Source organism: Miscanthus floridulus, chromosome 16 (assembly GCF_019320115.1).
Source record: "Miscanthus floridulus cultivar M001 chromosome 16, ASM1932011v1, whole genome shotgun sequence".
In the NCBI taxonomy this organism is placed as follows: Eukaryota; Viridiplantae; Streptophyta; class Magnoliopsida; order Poales; family Poaceae; genus Miscanthus; species Miscanthus floridulus.
The window spans coordinates 93,381,146-93,400,795 of NC_089595.1; the positions used below are offsets into that span (position 1 = coordinate 93,381,146).

At 48.2% G+C, this 19,650-nt stretch overlaps 2 protein-coding genes and 1 pseudogene across 3 annotated transcripts; 1 reads left to right on the forward strand and 2 right to left on the reverse strand.

Moving 5' to 3' along the window:
• Positions 1-1,431: 1,431 nt before the first annotated feature.
• On the forward strand, positions 1,432-6,174 carry LOC136512950 (uncharacterized). The gene is made up of 6 exons (XM_066506950.1): positions 1,432-1,734; positions 2,166-2,294; positions 2,401-2,521; positions 2,610-2,691; positions 5,556-5,709; positions 5,800-6,174. The coding sequence occupies exons 1-3, from the start codon at positions 1,468-1,470 to the stop codon at positions 2,470-2,472; spliced, it is 468 nt and encodes a 155-aa protein (XP_066363047.1). The 5' UTR covers positions 1,432-1,467; the 3' UTR covers positions 2,473-2,521; positions 2,610-2,691; positions 5,556-5,709; positions 5,800-6,174.
• LOC136512949 (zinc finger protein CONSTANS-LIKE 4-like) lies at positions 3,988-5,549 on the reverse strand (annotated as a pseudogene).
• Positions 6,175-6,297: 123 nt separating the features above from the next.
• Positions 6,298-12,029, reverse strand: LOC136512947 (serine/threonine-protein kinase ppk5-like). Of its 2 annotated transcripts, none has more exons than XM_066506947.1 (8): positions 11,395-12,026; positions 10,623-11,210; positions 9,910-10,207; positions 9,544-9,823; positions 9,196-9,303; positions 8,653-8,931; positions 7,858-8,001; positions 6,298-6,879 (listed from the first exon to the last, which is right to left on the reverse strand). In XM_066506947.1, exons 1-8 carry the CDS (start codon positions 11,537-11,539, stop codon positions 6,679-6,681), a joined length of 2,043 nt encoding a protein of 680 aa, XP_066363044.1. In that variant the 5' UTR covers positions 11,540-12,026; the 3' UTR covers positions 6,298-6,678. The 2 variants fall into 2 exon arrangements, with proteins under 2 accessions (XP_066363044.1, XP_066363045.1); XM_066506948.1 differs by having other exon boundaries at positions 6,738-7,758; positions 11,395-12,029.
• Between the last annotated feature and the right edge of the window lie 7,621 nt (positions 12,030-19,650).

Below are 19,650 nucleotides of genomic sequence, written 5' to 3' on the forward strand. Positions count from 1 at the left end.
TTGGTAAATAGGTTCAGCTCACAAACTGAGAAGAAAGTGGATTTATGAGAGTACTTAAAAGGATGCTCCACAAACTTTAATTTTTTTTTGTAGAACTACTCCACGGTGAAGTTTACGTAGCAGTCACAAACACGCCTTAAGTTTTTATTATTCCGTTGCCTACAAATTCGACTATTCAATTTTATAGGACCAATTTCAATGGAATTTTATGAAAGTTTTCGAAATATTAAATAACCTATCAACTTAGCAAATATATTGACATGACACAATATATTAATGATGAGAGATGGTTAAAATTTTATGGGATAAAATGAGTTTTATGAAGATGAAATTATTCCACACTATTTCTAACACATAGAAATATTAGAAATTAGAATATGAAATCCGACTGGCTTAAGATTGTGGGCTTACGGTGTTAATATACTCAATTTATTCTTTTAAGTTTCACCCTACTAGTAGAATGTCATCCGTGGTCCTGTTTAGCTGGCTAGAAAAACGACTGATACTAATGCTATATTGATTTACTGTGAGAGAAAGACACTGTTATTTTGCTAAAACGATGCGTCTAATAAGTTTATGCAAACAAACTTATACGTATTCCGCATGAGGCGGTATTTTGCCGGTTTACCCTTTTTTTTTTGAAATATTTGTCGGTTTACCTTGCTGTCACAGATATCACGTTCTGGCAAGGAAATCTGCCCACACAAGAGAACCGAACTGGGTTCGGTTGGCTAGCTGAGCTAGGTGCGCTCGCTGCCGGCGTGGGTTCGAATCCTGGATTTGACTCACGTCTCTCACTGGGATTTATTCCCAAAAAATTTTACGGTCTCTATCACGTGGAACTACAAAGGGATTGCGACGCGCCCGTCGTCTACGGAGCCGTGGTGGTTCCGGTGATCTCAAGAAGGACGCGGTCTTCATATCTACGTGTAGTTGTAGATCTGATTGTGTACGCGTGGATGTGTGTTCGTACATAAACAGATTCTACAGCTGTATCTAGAGTAGAGGCTCAAAAAAAAAATCTGCCCACACAAAGGAAAGGGTCTGTTTGGTTTCTACAGAAGCTCTTAAATTTTCTGTCACATCAAATATTTGGACACATATATGTAGTATTAAATATAGACTAATTACGAAACTAATTGCACAACTTACGACTAATTTACGAGACGAATCTTTTAAGCCTAATTAGTCCATGATTTGATAACATGGTGCTACAGTAAATGCATGCTAATGACGGATTAATTAGACTTAAAAATTTTATCTCGCAAATTAGCCTCCATCTATATAATTGATTTTATAATTAATCTATATTTAATATTTTTTATTAGTATCTAAATATTCCATGTGATATAAATTTTTAGGAGCGATTAAAGAATCTAACACCCTAAAGACAGACCAGGCAACCACACTCTATGATTGCTTCCTATTCGTTCCGCCCTCCCGTCTAAAGTCTCCGCCTCCAGAAAGATGTCGGCGGCGACGGAGGTGGCGCCAGTTCAGCAGCGGGGCCATGCGGCGGCGGCGTGGCGGGTGGTGGCGGGGTGGCTCGGCCTGCTCTTCCAGATCCTACTCCGGATCATCCGCGGCACGCCCTCCTCCTGGGCGCAGCTCCTCTCCTTCGTGGGCCTGCGCCATCCGCTCCTCCGAGTCGCCGCGTCGCCTGAGGTGGCCTTCGTGCAGCTCCCATCCGAGGTCCCTGCTGACGCGTCGCCTCCGCCGCTCCGGCGGCTCACGGTACGGACCTCCATGCCTTCGGCCTGCTGGAACGCGAAATGATGGTGACTTAGGTAGTTTGGACCTTTGGAGGGCCAAGGATCAGTTGGAAATTGGAACTATGGGGTTATTCGTAATACCTGACTGTTAAAGGGATATATGCTTCTGTAGCTGGACTCATGCGGGCGCGGGCGATATCCAATGTAAAAACTGAAAAGTTAGTGATCATTCCGCAGGTTTTTGCATCTAGTTTATTTTGGTCTGATGGCCGGTGGGTGGTATGATTTCCAGTTTCTAGGCATGACTCCTAAGTCCTAATTGAGTAATTGACTGCTTAGTACTAACATGATTCTCGGCTATAATTTTTGACGTTTGTTTTCTATCTGCCTTTCTTAGTTATGGCTATCAAGTCTACTTCAATGAACTTCCTGTGATACTTGCATAATTTGCAGGTGGTGCTTGACTTGGATGAGACTTTAGTTTGCGTGTATGAGTCATTGAGCCTTCCTGCTACTCTGCGCACACAGGATGTTGAAGCAGGATTGCATTGCTTTGACATGGAGTGCGTATCGTCTGAAAAGGCAAGTAAATTGCAGTGTTGTGCATTTCCCTTATCTATTGCTGTTTAGTATACTTCTTAGTTCTTAGAAAGGTACTTACAGAAGGATATTTCTTGGTTTATTACAGGATCCTGATGGAAGGCAGAGGATAAATCGTGTAACTGTCTTTGAGCGTCCTGGCTTGCATGAATTTTTGTAGCGAACTAGCGAATTTGCTGATCTTGTTCTCTTTACAGCTGGTTTGGAAGGTTTGATCTCCTTAGCTATTTTTATCTTTTGACAACAAAAGCCTAGTTGATTTCACACCTCATGCCACTAATCTGTGCTCTTATCCAGGCTATGCCAAACCTCTAGTTGACAGGATTGATGCTCATAACAGATTCACTCACTGTCTCTATTGGCCATCAACTGTTACTACGTAAGTTGTCATTGGCAATTTGGCATTTCCATAAGCTATTACTGATGGGCTGGTATATTCTCAAGGTTTCTTGCTCATAAAAACTCAACTGGTTTCAGTTGGAGGCTAAGGCCCTGTTTGGCACATTGGTATATAGCTTACAAGCTACTTATGATCAAAATAAGCTGAAACTTAGCCAAAACGGCATTGCTTTTCTGTAGCTTATTCTTTTCTTGATCACGCAGAAGGTTTGCACGTCTTTCTATTAAGATAGAGAAAACGTTTAATGCAACACGCCATAACGGCGTCCTAGGTGGTCAGAAGAGTAGTACATGGACGCTCGACCCTCCCTAATGTATGGAAAGCTATGCTCTTACATTGGATACTGATCAACCCGACTTGCGGTGCCGGCTAGGGGGCCTATGCCCGGGCTGCTGAACGGCGGCGGCGCTGCTTGCGCGCACCCACGTCGCCGTCCGGTGGGAACAACTCACGTAGTGCCTACATATTACCGGGGTCATCGCCGTAGATTTCGTCGTATGCCTTCAGGGCCGACGTCGACGATGATGACATCCCGCTAGTCAGTCCCAGACGCTTCAAGACAAGGTGCTCACCACGCTTGGACGTCGGGATATGCGATATGCTCTGCGCCGCTATCCGCCTGCTCCTCTTGGGTAGTGCGGGCGGTGTACGTCCGGCGTGGGCCGTATCAACTCCAGGCAGCTCCAGGAGTGGCGGTTGTCTCGCCTTTGTGACTCCCTCGATGAAGAGCTTGAGACGTCTGTCGGCGGAGGTCATCTGTGGGGGTGGAGTGCGGCTGGCGGCATCCGCAACAGCCACAAGCGTCGCGTCTCCCGGGGTGGCTGCCCCGACCAGCGCTGGGTAAGGGCGTGTCTCCACATCCACGACGCCGGGCTATCCCCCCGTGGCGGCGTGACTTGTGGCGGCCCCTGCACTGGCGACGTCGTAGGTGAGACCGTCATGCACTGGGCAGCCTTCGCCGGAGAGCGCGTGTCCACCTGGGATGCGTTCGCATCCTGAGAGGCCACCGCCGACGCCGACGGGCACCCAGGCGCCGGTGCTCCTGCTGGGCGACTGGCGACGAGCTCCTCCAGCATAGGTTCGACCACGCAGGAGTCCCCGCACTCACGCACTGCTCCAACACCAACGGATCTGGCTCGGGGAAACAAAGTGCTGCAGGAGTAGTGGTAGCAGCGTTGTTAGCTTATTCTAGCGACACTTACTCCCACCACCCCTTTATTTATAGGGACAATTGTCTAGCGGACGTCCAAAGTGATGGTCGTTTGCTGGGGGACACCACGTTTTGAGCAGTTTGCCAGAAAACACTCTGGTTTGGTGAAATTATGCCACAGGACACCGTGGACCGGTTGCAGCCGGTTGAGGAGAAAATTTCCTTTTGGACATCCGGTGCCCCTAAGCCACAGTTGGGTCCGCCCCTCTCCCTCTCACTGACGCGCGGGCCCCACACGTCATCTTCTTCCTCCTCTTCTCCTCATCTCTTCTTCCATTGCTGAGCAACAGCCACCGCCGTCGACCAGCCCCGGCCACGCAGGCGCACAACAGCGGCGGTGGCGGCGGCGCTGTCCTCGTGGCTGTTGTCGGGCTCGGCGAGCAGCCACGACGCCACCTCGGCCTCGTTGCTCCCGTCGTTGTCATCCGCCACCGCGGCTTGCCCCTGAGCCTTGGCCCCCGCTGCGGCCGCGGCGGCGAAGGACGGGGACGGGAAGGGCTGCGGCGCGTCGGCGAGCGCGCCGAAGAAGGGCGCGACGGGGAGGCGCTCGTGGCGGCGCGCGAGCGGGTTGGCCGAGTGGATGTCAGCGTCGCAGGCGGAGCAGAGCGCGACGGCGTCGGCGCGGCAGGTGACGGTGGCGGGGGTGTGCTCGCAGACCTCGTACAGCCAGACGCGCGCGTGGCGCGACCCGGCGCCATGCGCCCGGGCATCGCAACCGGGGCATAGGAACACGCCGTCCTAGCGGCAGTGCAGCCGCGCCGGCTCCGCAGCGCATGCGTCGCAGGGGCGCGCCCATCACGCTTCAGTACCCCACCGCCGGCTTCTGCTCCAGCTCCACCGCGGTGTCCATGCCTTTGCTGTCTGCTCTGGCGTCACGAGAGAGATGCTCCATGCCTCTGCTGTCTGCTCCAGGTGAGCGCTCTCAACAGGAAAGCAGCGGCGGCGGTGGCGCGAGCAACCAAGCCAGGGCAGCAGCGGCGTGTGGCAGCAGGCTACAGCGGCGCACGCGTAGCAGCAGCAGCGCCGGCCGGAGAAAGGGAGGAAGAAGAAAGCGGTAGGGGCAAGAATGTTATTTCACCGTTGTTCTCTCTCCTCAACCGGCTGCAACCGGTCCGCGGTGTCTTGTGGCCTAATTTCACCGAACCAGAGTATCTTCTGGCAAAATGCTCCAAAGTGGGTGTCCGCCAGCAAAGGGCCATCACTTTGGATGTCCAACAGACAATTATCCCTTATTTATACTAAAAAGTAGACGCTAGGTCGGACCTGCTTAGAAAGTGCTTCCCAGAGAAGATGTACCAAACAAGGCCTGAGTCTCAAATAGAAATTTTCATCTCTCAAGTGATTCATCAACAGCATATTAGCATGACATCCCTCTGTTCAGTCCGACTGGGCAGATTTAGTTCATCTTTTATTATTTTTTGTTTTTTTATTTGCTGCTGACTTCGCTACCTTATGTAGTTATTTTCTTGTTCATAACCACTTTACGTGAACTGCAAATCTGGTTTACTGATGTTTCCATGAAACCTCGTATCATGTTGATTGGACAAAATACTTAATTCAGTGAGAAAGTAAGTCCTTTGCCGCATTAGCTGAGCTGGTTCAGTCTTCTGATAATGTATATTTGTAATTTCAGTGAATACAGAGAGCATGTAAAAGATCTCTCTTGTTTGTCCAAAGATTTCCAGAGAATTGTCCTTGTTGATAACAACCCATACAGTTTCTTACTGCAACCATTGAATGGAATACCATGTATTACATTTTCAGCTGGACAACCTGTTGACGATCAGGTAAAACTAGCTACGTACATAAATAGTTCTTTGGTTCTACAGTTACATTCCCTAGTGTTACTGATCCGTTTACATGTTCTGACATTTTAGCTCATGGGAACGATATTTCCGCTTCTCGAACACCTTGCTCTGCAAAAAGATGTTAGGCCTGCATTGTATGAAACGTTTCACATGCCAGAGTGGTTCCAAAGACAAGGAATCCCACAAATTGAACAGGCAGTTTAGGAATTGCAGCCGCCACATTGGATTATTGAAAGGCAAAACCTGCTCTTGTACAGTTGCATAGATACACGAAGTCACGAAGACCTTGTTCACATGTTTGAAGGGAGGGAAAGGGATAAAAAGGAATTGTAATTTAGCCCAATGATAGATCTCTATTTGTGACGTGAATCTTGTTTTATGGTTGTATAGCACTTATTTCTGTTTTGTAAAACTGTCTGCACCTCAAACATCGCTTTATACCCACTCGCCCTGCATCCAGATATAGCAAACACTCATGAAGGTGCCACAATGACTGCCAGACTGGCAAACACTCATGAAGGTGCCACAGTGACTGCTAGGGAGTGATTGCTCTCAGTGGCAGCGCTTCGGCTGCTGCTGCTGTAAGCAAGCAAGCACTCCGAGCAAGCCTATAGCTCCGTTGCCCTCCGAAGGTGGGTCCGTAGACGGCAATGTCTGCGCCAGATAGCTGAGTTCACGTGAAGAAATGTCAAAGGTAAATCTATGAATTCCATTTGCTATACCATGAGTTGGATCAACATCGTAGTACATGGCAACTGTACAAAAGAAGAAGCAACTTTTCTCATATTTACATGCACGAACTAGCGTGTATACACGATTGATTCACCTTGCAAAACAGGGTTTTCAATGCCAAGTGTGACCTAAAAAAACCCCACGAAGCCAGATCCTGCTGCAAAAGGAAACATGTTGTTTGAGGTGCCAGTAGCTTCAGAAAGTGTGGCCTACTTGTCAGGAACGAGTTTGATTGGCCGTTGAACTATATTTGAACGAAAGCCATCGGTGTTGCAATGCTTCGCTGGCCGTTGGTCTCTTTCTGGGGTTTATTTGCAGCAGGTAAGACAGAAAATCAACAAATTTCTTGTCTGGGCACTGCAAGTGGCGCCACAACGAGGATTTCTCTGGGATCAAATACTCCAACTGATCTGTCTCCTATTTTTTTAGCAGGAAATGGAATAGGAAAAATAAGCACTCGGTGCTGCATGATAATTGTGCAAAGAACAAACAAAATAATATTCTTATGCCAAAGATCCCATGGTGACAACAAACTATAGCCTTTAAGGACAAGTGCAGGGCTAGATTGTCTTCTGCGCCTCAACTATCCAGGGACGGAGTACAACTAAGTAACTAACTGGTGGATATTAATACACATTGACAAGGGACCAAGATAGAAGTAAATAGCTACATGTTCGATTGAGTATTATGTATCAAGTCTGCACCTACAGACCAGATTATTAGCAGATGGTGTACAATTGAGAAGAAACGTTTTTTTGAACGAATTGAGACTTCTACCGAACAGTACCTTGGTCCTATTGGTAATGTTACTTAGTAGTTAGTACATCAGGTATTTGAGCTATCAGCTTTTACTTCTGCACTACTCAGGGTGTGTTGTATATGTCATAAGAAAATTTAGAACAAGTGCTTCAGCATAAATAAGCCTCTACTCCATCCGTTCCAAATTATAAGATGTTTTGGCCTTTCTAGATATATTGCTTTCACTATGCATGTAGACGTAGTGTATATCTAAGTGCGTAGCAAAAGTTATGAATCTAGAAAAGCCAAAACGTCTTATAATTTGGAACGGATTGAGTATTACAAAGTAATTGTACTACCGGTGTCATTTATTTATTTTTTGAACGTACTACCGGTGGCATTTACCATGCCACTCATGTGGGTTTCATATCATCATGCAAAATCAACGTGAACAACATCACCGATTTGTTGTTAACTATAGTGCATACTGAAACAAAGTTATGTTGATAATCTTGCATATGATCCAATAATGGCCCCGTTCGGCTTGCTGAATCTTGGCTGAAATTGACTGAAATGTTGTGAGAGAAAAACACTGTTCCGGCTGAAAAAAGAAGCCGAACACGCCGAATATGGGGTAAGCCGAACGGGGCCAATTACCTCATTCTTGTGGAAAAGGTCATAGTCATCTGTGAAGTACTTCTGGGTCTCCTGTCCTGATGCAAGCATTTCCATATCAATTGGACCAATTGTCCCAATCATACGAGCAAGAATGATTGGTATTGATTCATTAGGAAAGAGCACCTGTGACATGTCAAAGGGGCCGCAATCACATACATGACTTCTTTCAGAAAGCAGGAGGTAGCCACTACTACTGTTAGTTTCAATAGACACATTATCCCCAGTAAAAATAATACCAAGACAATGATTCCCCATTATATGCAGTCTGAAATTGCTAGCATTTTTCAGATGTTTAGTAATATAAGCTTTTGAAACCACAGGAATAAAGCCATCACCAAGGTTAGAGTCTCCTTCAACTCGAATTTGGGTGTCTATTTCTTCTTAATGCAATGGCACCTAAGGTTCAACCAACATGTCAAGCACCTACAGAGTTCCTGCGTATATTGATCTCCTCTGGATGAAATGAGTAACAAAACAAGGTAAAACAACGCAATGAGCACCTCAAATGCCATTACCAGAGTAAATCCAACAAAATGGCAATCAGGTTTTGTTGACAGTTATTTACCACACTCGGGTCTCCCCCTACAGCCCTCCTGTTTTCGCTTGAAAATGCTAATATTTGCAAGATAAGGTTAAAAGACATGCGGATTTAACTGTCAGCACTACATTATTTGTCTTTTGTTTTTCCTTAAATCAGCTCAGTTGGTTCACATGTTGAGAGTTCAATATAATACCAAACAAAATAGAGAATAGGAAGTCAAGATATAAACTTACTTCACCAGTGTACAGTTCAGCTAAGATGCAGCCAAGAGACCAGATGTCAATTTTCTGATCATATGGCAAACCTAGAATGACCTCAGGAGATCGGTAAGAACGTGATTGGACATATAGGTTTAAGTTGTCTGACAAGAAGCAGCTGCTTCCAAGATCAATAACCTTGATTTCACATCTGCTATAGCTCTTCAGAAGGATATTCTCTGGTTTCAGGTCACAATGAACTATGTTTAGATGATGCAAATATACCGAAGCCTCCAAGCATTGTCGAGCTATAGCCTGAAAGCAAGACAAAAGGCTCTTATTTCAGCAACCTTCTTTGTTTCCACTTAATAAAATTTAATCACACTTAAAGTATTTATTCCAACCTTTTAAAATATATTGAGATATAGATGGTTAACAAATATAAAAAAGAACATTATTTTACAGAAGCTGGGTATTACAAGGGCAGCTGTAAATGCCTTTTCTGATTACTTGAATTAGAGTTGACTGGCCATATGACTGCAGTAACGAGTGATTTGATCACAAAACAGTTTCATATACCTGTATTCTGGGCAACGAAAAGTACACCTCATCACCGGACTCCTGGTTATATTTCTGAAACTCATAAAGATTTGCACGTAGTAATTCAGTGACAATGAAGAGATGCTCCTGCCAAATTGTTTCACTGTCAGCATTTTGCAAGTTCAAAAAGAGCTTGGACAAATATCAAACAGGTAAATTATTGAAGTATACATCACGAACAGGAAACTTGTATCTTTTTTTTTAATGGATCCTTAGGACTTGTAATGAATGACCTCCTTAAGAGCAATATGACTGTTCACTGAGTTCTATGGTGTAAAAGAAAGCACAAGGCCTAGTTCACTGAATAAGTGAATATGTGCATCACACCTGATAGTAAAAATAATCATAGAGACGCAGTATATGATGGTCATCATCTGGATCATATTTATTGACAAACTTGAGGAGCTTTATCTCATCCAAACTCTGGTCAAAGAAATCCTTGTCATTTTTTATTATTTTAAGGCACACATCAACTCCAGTGCGAAGGTCGTGTGCCCGTACAACCTTGCTGAATGCAGCGGAACCGAGATACTCAGCGACACGATATCTTCCAGCTATAACTGAATCCATGACAATGGGGAATTCTTTGTTTTCCTCAAAGCCAGTCCTGCAGTGGACACCTGTAGGATGAGTACAATATCCCTATAATTATTTGGCAGCAGAAGAAAATAAGAAAGGTATCTGATGGTGAACCTGTTCTTCCGGTGGAAAATTTTCAGGTCAAATGCCTCATACTCCTGCTGAAACTTAGAGAGTACAGGATCGACTTTTGGGTCTTCCTGAAATTTGTGAGTAGCAGAGTTTTGAATATCTGTATCTGCAGTCTTGAAATCTTCCACCCCATAAACATCAAAAGCGAGTGCACTCTCAGGAAAAGGATGTATGCAGTAGCTATCTTTTAGAAATTCTTTGCCATCAGCATTTTCCTCATTTGTTACCATACAAACATCTAGGTCGTCATTTCCTATTAAGTCATTTTCAAGCCCAGTATCTGCAAAAGATAACTAGAGTTAAAACGAAATCATTTAATCAAGGAAAAAATATCCTTTGCGTTAGATGTGTGAACGATGAAGTCCAGGTAAAGGCATATGGATATAGACTAAGAAGCAAAATTAATTTCATCATTGACATGTGGAACGGGATTCAAGCTTGCTTTGTTGCAGTTATACCCACTGGTGCAGAATTTTAGCAGTAACTCTAAACTCAATTCACCATCACAAACATTGAACTTGATGCCAATAAAATTTAGGATATATTCTGAGAAAAGGCATTTGTGTGAAGCAAAATGGTAGCCAAGGGTTAGCGCAAATTCCAATTACAATGTCATGAGGTTAGTTCCATATAAATTAGCAAAAGAAATGCGAGAAATGAAACTGAGAAAAAGGAAAGAGGTCAGAACTACTTACTCTCAAGAGCATCTGCATCAGCCAAGTACGGAGTAAGCATTTGAAGTTCCTTCTCCAGAGCACTAAGATCCAACCCGTCATCCTCTCCTTTCTTGAAATCCACTAACGGATCGCTTGCATCAAACACATTCAGCCTGAACCGGAACGCTTCTGCAACACATTCATGAAGCACCTCCATATCGTCCATGATCTGATACCTCCCATAAACAGCGGAGCAAGAATCTCTCACCAACTTCTCATTATAGCAGCAACCGCAAGGTGACGACGAGCAAGCATTCACCTCTGCGCACCCATAAGAGTCCGCATTGCAGTCTCCATGTACGTGCCTGCGACCGCAGCCATCGCCAAGCTCCCGCACCTCACTGCGCTGCAAGCTGACGTCAGGACCAACAATGAACTTGTCCTCCCCTTCGCTGCCATCGCTCTCCGGCTTGCTGTGGAACAGGTGGTTGTCGTAGAGCCAGTTGTCAGTGAAGAACGGATCAGTGGTGTCGTACTCGCGGGCCGTCCCGAACTCCACCTCCGACGAGGACGCCTCCGACGGCGCGCGAGGTGGCGACCATAGCCCGCCGCGCGGATTCAGCGTACCTGATCCCCACGGGGAGGTGAGCAGCCGAGACAAGCATGACCGACCAAAATTAGGATCAGAAGTAAACAAACTTAGAGCAAGCAGCCAAGCAACCAGGGGAGGTGTCGAGATTGGGGGGCGGTGTCAATGAGGCAGGCATGTACGCAGTGGGGAAAAACACTGTCGCAAGCAAGCACGCGGTACCTGAGGGTGTGGAACGCATGCTGACGAAGGTGTCAGAGGAGGAGCTGGAGCGTGGGCTGGCGATCGCGCCCCCGCCCCCGCCGCCGCACGAGGCGCGCAGCCGCAGCGGCGGAAGCTTGGGGTCATCGAATCCAGGCGCCGACATGGCTGGTGCGAGCCGACGTGCCGCGTGCGCCCGGGTCAAGCTCGCGGTCGCTCAGCATGCACCGGCTCCGGCTCTATCATTGGAAGCGAAGCGAGGGCAAAGCAAGCGGGCTGGCCGGCGCAGGCACACAGCGGCAGATACAATGACAGGGACGCCGACGCACCGAGGACGGGCGAGGCGAGGCGGCGGGGCACGGGATCCAACAGCCGCCGCGCCCGGCAGGCGCCGAACAATAACTCTTCTAAAGTGTGCGAGCGTGTAGCTCTGACGTCTGGGGCCCGCGCCGCCCCCAGAAGCCAGAGGCCCAGAGGCGCAGGCGGCAGGCCCAGCCGTCGGCTTCCGCGCCGCGGGGATGCGGGGCGTCGTTGTCGCGTGGCGACTGGCGATGCGGATGCGGTGGGTGGTCGGGACGCCGGGACGGTGGGGAGTGGACTCCGATGTGGAGTGCCGCCATTATTGTCGGTGGCTGCCGCGCGGGCCCGCAGCATACCTGGACGCCGCCCTCCTTGCGGCTCTGCTTCGCTGGGAGAAGTGGGGACCGGGGATTTTGCGCTGCGCCTGCCGGGCCGGGCCGGGCCGGGCCGGCGGCGTCCCTGTGAGTAGTACACCGTGACAGCCAGCCAGCCAAATGTTACGGGCTGGTGGCGCTGGCGGATGGCGTCAGATCAGATCCCAACAGCAGAAGGGGACACGGCACCAGATCTGCCAACGGAGGCCGCTTCGTACCTGTCTCGATTCCGACTCGTCTCGACGTATAAGAACGCATCGCACATCGTAAACACGCATGCAATCGCTCACAAAAAGAATTCAAATGACTTCGATTGGTGGCCGACTGCTGTGGTGAGTTTCAATCTGAATCAAACAAATTCATGTTGCGAGTTACGACATCGAGGCCGGCGTCAGCTATGGGTGCTCCTCGTTTCTGACCTCAGAGAAAGCTGAAGATCGAGACTAGCAATTTGTTGGCGAGCCAGACTGCGAGAGCGAGATCGGAACTACAAATTGGGTAGGATTGGCCGCACCCTGACGAAGCCCTAGGCAATTTCGTTGTCACGGTGGTCAGAGACTAGCGGATAAAGCACCCCTTTCTCTTTGTCATCGAACTTCTAAAACTAGCTACAATAGGTTGACGCTTAATTTATTATATATGCACGAGTCGAGTACTCGTGATAATATAAGGTGGATGCAATTTACGGGGTGTTTGATGCGGTGACTAAAAAATTGAGGAGATGTCACGTGAGGATGTCGTATGGGGTGTTTGGATACTAATAAAAAAATAAATTACAGAATCCGTCAGTACTCCACGAGACAAATTTATTAAGCCTAATTAATCTATCATTAACACATGTTTACTGTAACACTTCATTGTCAAATCATGGACTAATTAGGCTTAAAAGATTCGTCTCGCAAATTAGTCGCAAGCTGTACAATTAGTTTCGTAATTAGTCTATATTTAATATTCTATGCATGTATCGAACATCCGATGGGACAACGACTAAAGTTTAGGAGAAGAAACCAAACACTCCCTTAGTAGGCAGCGTACAGGGCTCATATATATATATATATATATATATATATATATATATATATATATATATATATATATAGGGAGAGTATATTCAGTAGTCAGCTACAAAAATAAATTATTCTGTAGCCACCTCTATTTACGATAATTTTATATACTAATTTACGATAATGTTAATATATATTTACAATAGTTGCATTACTATAACATACGAGGATATTTACCATAACGTTATAATAAACCATTTAGTAAAGAATTACTATAATCTCGTAAATTAACATAGTAATTATTATAATTTAAAGTAGCTATAGAATAAGTTATTTTGTAGTAGAATATCATACCAGAAAAGGTGATCAGAATAAGATGGATGAACAGGCAAACAGTTCGCTCGGTACCACATGGCACATCCGATCGGGACGGCGAGCTTTTTGCATTTCCAGCCGGTGCTGCTGGATCGTCTCTTTCCAAGTTTCCATCATGTGATTTCTTTATCGCCTGATGAAGCAATTAATGGTATTTTGGTAGATCTGGCTAGCGTTAGGTACTGCTCCCACTCCAGCAATCCCAAACTCGTTGGAATTGGAAATGGAAAAGAAAGGCGTACAGTAGTTGACAGACCCCGTCTGACTCTCGTGCAGCATCGCTGTGTCTTCCCGAGCCATTGCCTGAAAAGCAAACGCCTGAGACCTGGCACGCTCCAATCGGCATGCTGTTTTTGCACTATTTTTTAAGCAACACGTGCACGCAAATCACGGCTTACATGCTACTCCCTCCCTATCGTAATTCCAGTCGGTTTTGATAAGGCTTGACTCATTGCAATTATAAATCATGAATAACTTTTAAGGCCGTGTTGTTGTCTAAAACAACTTGAATTACAGAATGGAGGGAGTACTCCTGATTTTGGGTTGCGCTAAGCCAGATAATCCTAATCATGATCATGTTATATTTAATGTGGTAAATAATAATATATTTATCTATAAACTTAGTCTAATAATATATTTATCTATAAACTTAGTCAAACTTAAAAGGTTAAAATAGCTCCCACTGCAATAGCTGGTTCAGGTGGAGCCAGAGCCACGAGAAGCCTTGCTAAAGAGGCTCTTAGCATAAACTTTGACCCTTTGTATTTTACTAGGACAGAGTGGAATACTCCGTAATCTGTACGAGGACTTGCCTTTTTTATATAAGGAAGTACTTGCCATCTTTAGTTTTCTGTTTTCTAACCAAGGACGGGGCAACTAACGAGTGATATCCCAGCCCCGTATATGTGAACTCGAGTTTCAGTTTAAGCTTCAGCAAACACCTTTGGAAGTCTTTTTTTTTTAGGGAAACCGGAGCTTTATATATTAGTCATGAACAAGATTACAATCATCGTCTGAGATATCCCTAAGGCCGGGTGGGGTTATAAGCCACTCCTCCACCAGGTTATCACGAGAAACTAGACGAGCACACTCATGAGCTAATTTATTACATTTCCGATTAATGAAAACCAAATCAAAAGCTTCGAAGCTCCGGCTGAGATCTTCCATCTGTTGCAAAATGGGATTAATCTCAGATTTTTGGCTTGTGCGGTTCGTTCATAGATTGACGAGAACTTGGCAGTCTGTCTCTAGCTGCAGCTTCCGCACGCCCGTATCCGCGCAAATGTCAGGCCATCCCTGCATGCCATCCCTTGTTTAGCATCCTCCGCACAGTTGGCACTAAAGAAAATTGCAGACTTATCTTTGTTTATCAACTGCTCAGAACCTCTACTGTAAATTCCCAATATTCCTTGTAGCCGATCAGCTCCCCTCCTCGAGGCTTCTGAAAAAATAATACAGTCATCGGTGAAAAGGAGGTGTGAAATCCACGGGGCATGAATCCCAACTTGCACACCTCTTGAGAAGTGCACCGGCCCTATTGATCGCAGAAGACACGACAATCCTTCCGAGCACAGCAAGAAAAGGTAGGGGGATATGGATCACCTTGCCGGATGCCCCTAGATGGCTGAATGGATTTGATAGTTGTCCATTCATTCGCACCGAGAAGGACACCAAGGTGACACACCTCATAACTGTATCCACAAACCTTTTCGCAAAACCCAATTTAGTCATAATTCCATGTAGGTAACTCTATTCCACCCGGTCGTATGCTTTCACCATATCTAGATTGACTGCACACGCCCTGGTTTTGCCCTTCTTCCTTTTGAGATAGTGAGTGCCCTCATATGCCACAAGGACGTTGTCCGTGATTAGACGTCCAGGGACAAAGGCGCTCTACTCAAGAGAAATAATTTCATCTAGGAAACCCCGCAGCCGATTAGCAGGCACCTTAGAGCATAGCTTGTAGATGACATTGCATAAGGAGATCGGCCTAAAATTCTTGAGGTCTTGCAGGTGTTTTACCTTTGAAATCAAAACAAGTGTCGTTCGGTTCAGCTCATCAGGTAGCAGCCTTCCATTCAAAAAATCCAATACAACATTGGTGATACTTGGGCCAACGGTCTCCCAATGTCGTTCGTGTAGGTTGACGTGTGTCTCCCTTCCTGTCGGTGTTTCGAATCAACGCCTAGTAAATTTCTAGTTTGCGCTCTGATTCAGATGGCTGTGTTCGGAGGACACAAAGATTTATACTGGTTCAGACGGAATGTCCCTACGTCTAGTTTGATGCTGCTCGTGTTACCGGCACTTGGTTTGTAGTAGAGGTTACAAATAGGAGAGAGAGGGAGAAGGTCCCAAGTCTCCGATGAAAAGAGTGAGTTTGGTTGAGCTCTCTGTCTACTGTCAGGTGCCTAAGCCTTCAGGCTTCAGCCGCTCATACATGTTTGATGTATGGGAATGCCCCCCTCTCCGTGGGGTGCCCTGCTTCCCCTTTTATAGATGAAGGGGAAGATGCAGGTTACATCAGAGAGAGAGACGAGGAGAGAAAGGCTTTTGGGATTGCAACGTCTTCCATCTCCTTAACGCGGGTCCCGCCGACCCTATAGATGACGATGGGGACGGCTCCATGTCGTGGCCCTGTTCATCATTGGTGTCGTACACGGGCATCATCAGCCGGTCGTGGCGCTCCATCCTGTCCCAGCAGACGGTATGGCTCACTGACGCCTCCGCTAGAGGCCATATGGGGAGTAGGTAGCACAGCGCCGGCATGCCCGATGCTGTTGGCGACATGCGTCCTCAGACATGGCCCCTCTTGGCCACGGGCCACATCAAGACGTGCCTGCTCCCCTTCTGGCATCAGAAGTTTGACCCTGGATTCGTACTTTTAGACCCATAGTGGTTGGGGGCGGTACGGACCTCTGTTGGGCGAGGCGGAGCCTGCGCCCTCGGGGTCGGGCGAGACGAAGCCTGCATCCTTAGGGTCGGGTGAGGCGGAGCCTGTGCTCTCAGGATCAGGGGAGGCAGAGTCCGCGCCCTCGGGGTCGGATGTGACTGGGCTCTCGCCCAAGGGGTCGAGCGAGACAGAGTCCATGCCCTTGGGGTCGGGTGACCCAGATCCCGTATCCTTGAGGTCGGGCAACCCGGATCCCATATCCTTAAGGTCGGCCGAGACAGAGCCCGTGCCCTCTGGGCCAGGTGAGACCAAGATACGCTCTTAACCATCTAAGGGAGTTAGCGTTCACAGCCATTAGCTTCCTTCTTCCGGGTATCCATGATACTAATACCCGATAGTAGCCCCCGAGCCTACGGAGGAGTAGGATACTCCTTCGAAGGATTTTTCAGATGACAGAATTCTAAGGATCTTGATCTCCCTTTACGGGCCGTGGGATGTCTTGGTATGGTCGAGATTCCTTCTCGTCGTGTTTGGACTCCTCAGAGCATGTAGCTGCACGATTTGGGGGATCAGAGAAGATCCCTCTTGATTCTGATTCCTCCCTAAGATCCGACTGATCCGCCATTGTTATGCAACCGCGTATTCGGTCTCCTTACGAGTCCAACTCTCGAGCCCCCACGTGTAGCAAGGGTCCGGTCGAGGGGTCGGCTTGTCTTAAGGTCGTCCTCCCTCAAGCATTTTTTGATAAAACGGAGGGGCTGAGCGGTGCCATGTTTTTCTCGATGGACGAACCATGGTGCTCGGTGAGCTGTTAACGGGCAAGTTCAAGTGGGGCCCTGGCTTCATGTTCATGGGGGTCCAACATGGGGTAGCTGGTGACTGACTCCAGGTTCCTAACGGCCAGTCCATATAGTTCTTGGATCCGTTCGACCGATCCTGAGGGCTCGTTGCCTTTCTTCAAGGAAAAAAATGGACTGTGCTCTGTCAAGACTCAAACGTAGTTTGGGATGCCCACGGCGTTGGTGTGCCTGGGTACTGGCTGCTAGTGGGCCCATTCCATTCCACCCCTCACTCTAAAGGTGCCTCGGAGCAGTTGTGAACCCATTAGTGGGCCAACCTTCGAACTCCTGGGCTTTAATGGGCCGTGGGAGCATTTTAGCTCCATATCCCTACTTACCTACGACGGTTTTTAGCCCATCGAGGGGGTGAACCGCTATTCGGCACGCCCTTCAAGGAGTGGTCGGGGGTGGTGTGTGCACGATTCCTAAAGAGGTGAAGTGACAGGGTGTGGCGGGTGCGCCGATCTAGGCAGACGGTTCGCCTCTCGTCTCACCCCGCCTTATAAATAGCGGGCTCCCCCTTCATGATTTGGTGCACCAAACTGTAATCTTGCCTTCTTTGCCTTTTCGCCACCGTCGTTCAGATCTACTGCCTCTGCTAGTCCACTGCTAGCGCCCTAGATCTGTAGCTTTTGCTTCTTCACCGTCACCAAAAAGTCCTCGCTCCTCTATCTTCGCTTTCCATGGAGTCGTGGTACTGCTCCAACGTCACCCACGCACGCATGGAGGGCCTCATCAAGCGCGATCTTCTTTGTAGGAGGACTGATGTGATGGAGTGTCTAGTTCCTAGCCAAGAGGAGGTGCTGATGCCGCTCGACGGTTACATCATCTCCTTCGCGCCCTTCCACGAGCGTGGGCTCGTGATCCCACCTCATCCGTTCTTCTAGGGGCTGTTGCACGACTACCAGGTCGAGCTACAGCACCTCAATCCCAACAGGATCTAGCACATCATGGCCTTCATCGTGATGTGCGAGGGATACCTAGGGATCGAGCCACACTTCGAGTTGTGGAGGTACTTCTTCACCATCTCCCTGCATAGGAAGAAGGACAAAGGCAGGGAGATCCCGGTGCCGATGTGATGCACGAGCATCCACCTCTAGGGGCAGCAGGTGACCAAGTACATGCCCTGCCAGTTGTCCAGATCCAACAAGGGGTGGCACGCTCAGTGGTTCTACTTGAAGAATGACCCCGCCGCCCCTTGTCGGACTTCACCGGACGCTTGATCGAAGAGGCGCCGCCGACGTGGCCATGGAGACCACCCAACAAAAAGAATAAAAGGATGCATGACATCCTCGAGGCCGTCATGTCATTAAGAAGCCATGACCTTCATGGGGTCGACATCATTAGAGCATATCATGTGAGGAGGGTGGCGCTGCTGATGGCATGCGCCCTCCCGTTGTTCGGGATGGTGCCTGTTGTGGAACTCGACAGGACGGTGCTCGCTCAGGGGCTGCTTCACCTAGCGAGATTGCATAGCGCGTCAAGGAGGCGACGGATGAGTCTGATGCCATGTTCCTGATTTTGGGACATCCCGTGATGCGGCCGGAGCTAGGCTTCATCGAGCTGCCAGTGGATTTGGGCTTTCGGGCCTCTATCGCATTGCTATCGGAGTGTGTTGCCGTGAGGGCAGCGAACCGTGCCGCAAATGAGCGAGGAAGAAGGAGAAGGATGACAAGGAGAAGAAACAATGGGCAAAGGAGCGGGTGAAGCTATAGTAGGGGAAGCGGCGCCAAGGCTCATCGGAGGAGGAAGATGAGGAGAAAGAAGAAGAGGAGGGGGGAGCGATGGCTCAGGGTCACCCATCCCGTGGGATGATCTGGTCAGTGGGGATGAGGACCCACCTTCACCATAGGTGGGGCCCTTCCCATGGCATCTCATGGAGCAAGAGGGGGAGGACTCACCCCTAGAGATGGCAGGAGCCATATGGGCCTTCTATGGCGCCCCTAGAGCCGAGGGGAGCCAGTGGCTCCACCTCATCTGAGCCTCCTGAGCAAAGGGAGGGTTCAAAATGGTAGTGTGACGAGGAGTCGAAGCTGGGGTCAGGCGGGCTGACCCCGAAATGTCAGCGCCCGACGACGTCAAGGTAAGCTTAGAGTTTTTTTCGTTCTTTTGTTTTTGATGAATTTTTTGCTGCGAACTAACCGCCGTGCCTTCTGCAGCATCGGGGGCGCGGGACACTCCTAAAGCTTGCACCGAAGAAGACTCTCGCCCTTCAGTGGGTGCGCCAGGACCCATCTAGCGCCACTTTTGAGGCTGGCGGGAGCGTGGCTGGGGCGATCACGGGGTCGATCGGGGAGGCGTAGCCGTTGGCCACATCTATGGGAGGGTAGGCAGCAGGAAAGTGCATCCAAGGTGCCCATGGCAGGCGTGACATGGCTGAGCGCATCTGTGATGCCACAGGCAGGAGATGGTGCGGCTGGAGCTATCATTCGTGCTGGCGGGTGCGTCGGCGATGAGGCAACCAGGGGCTGTCATTCGGGCAGATGGTGGCACCT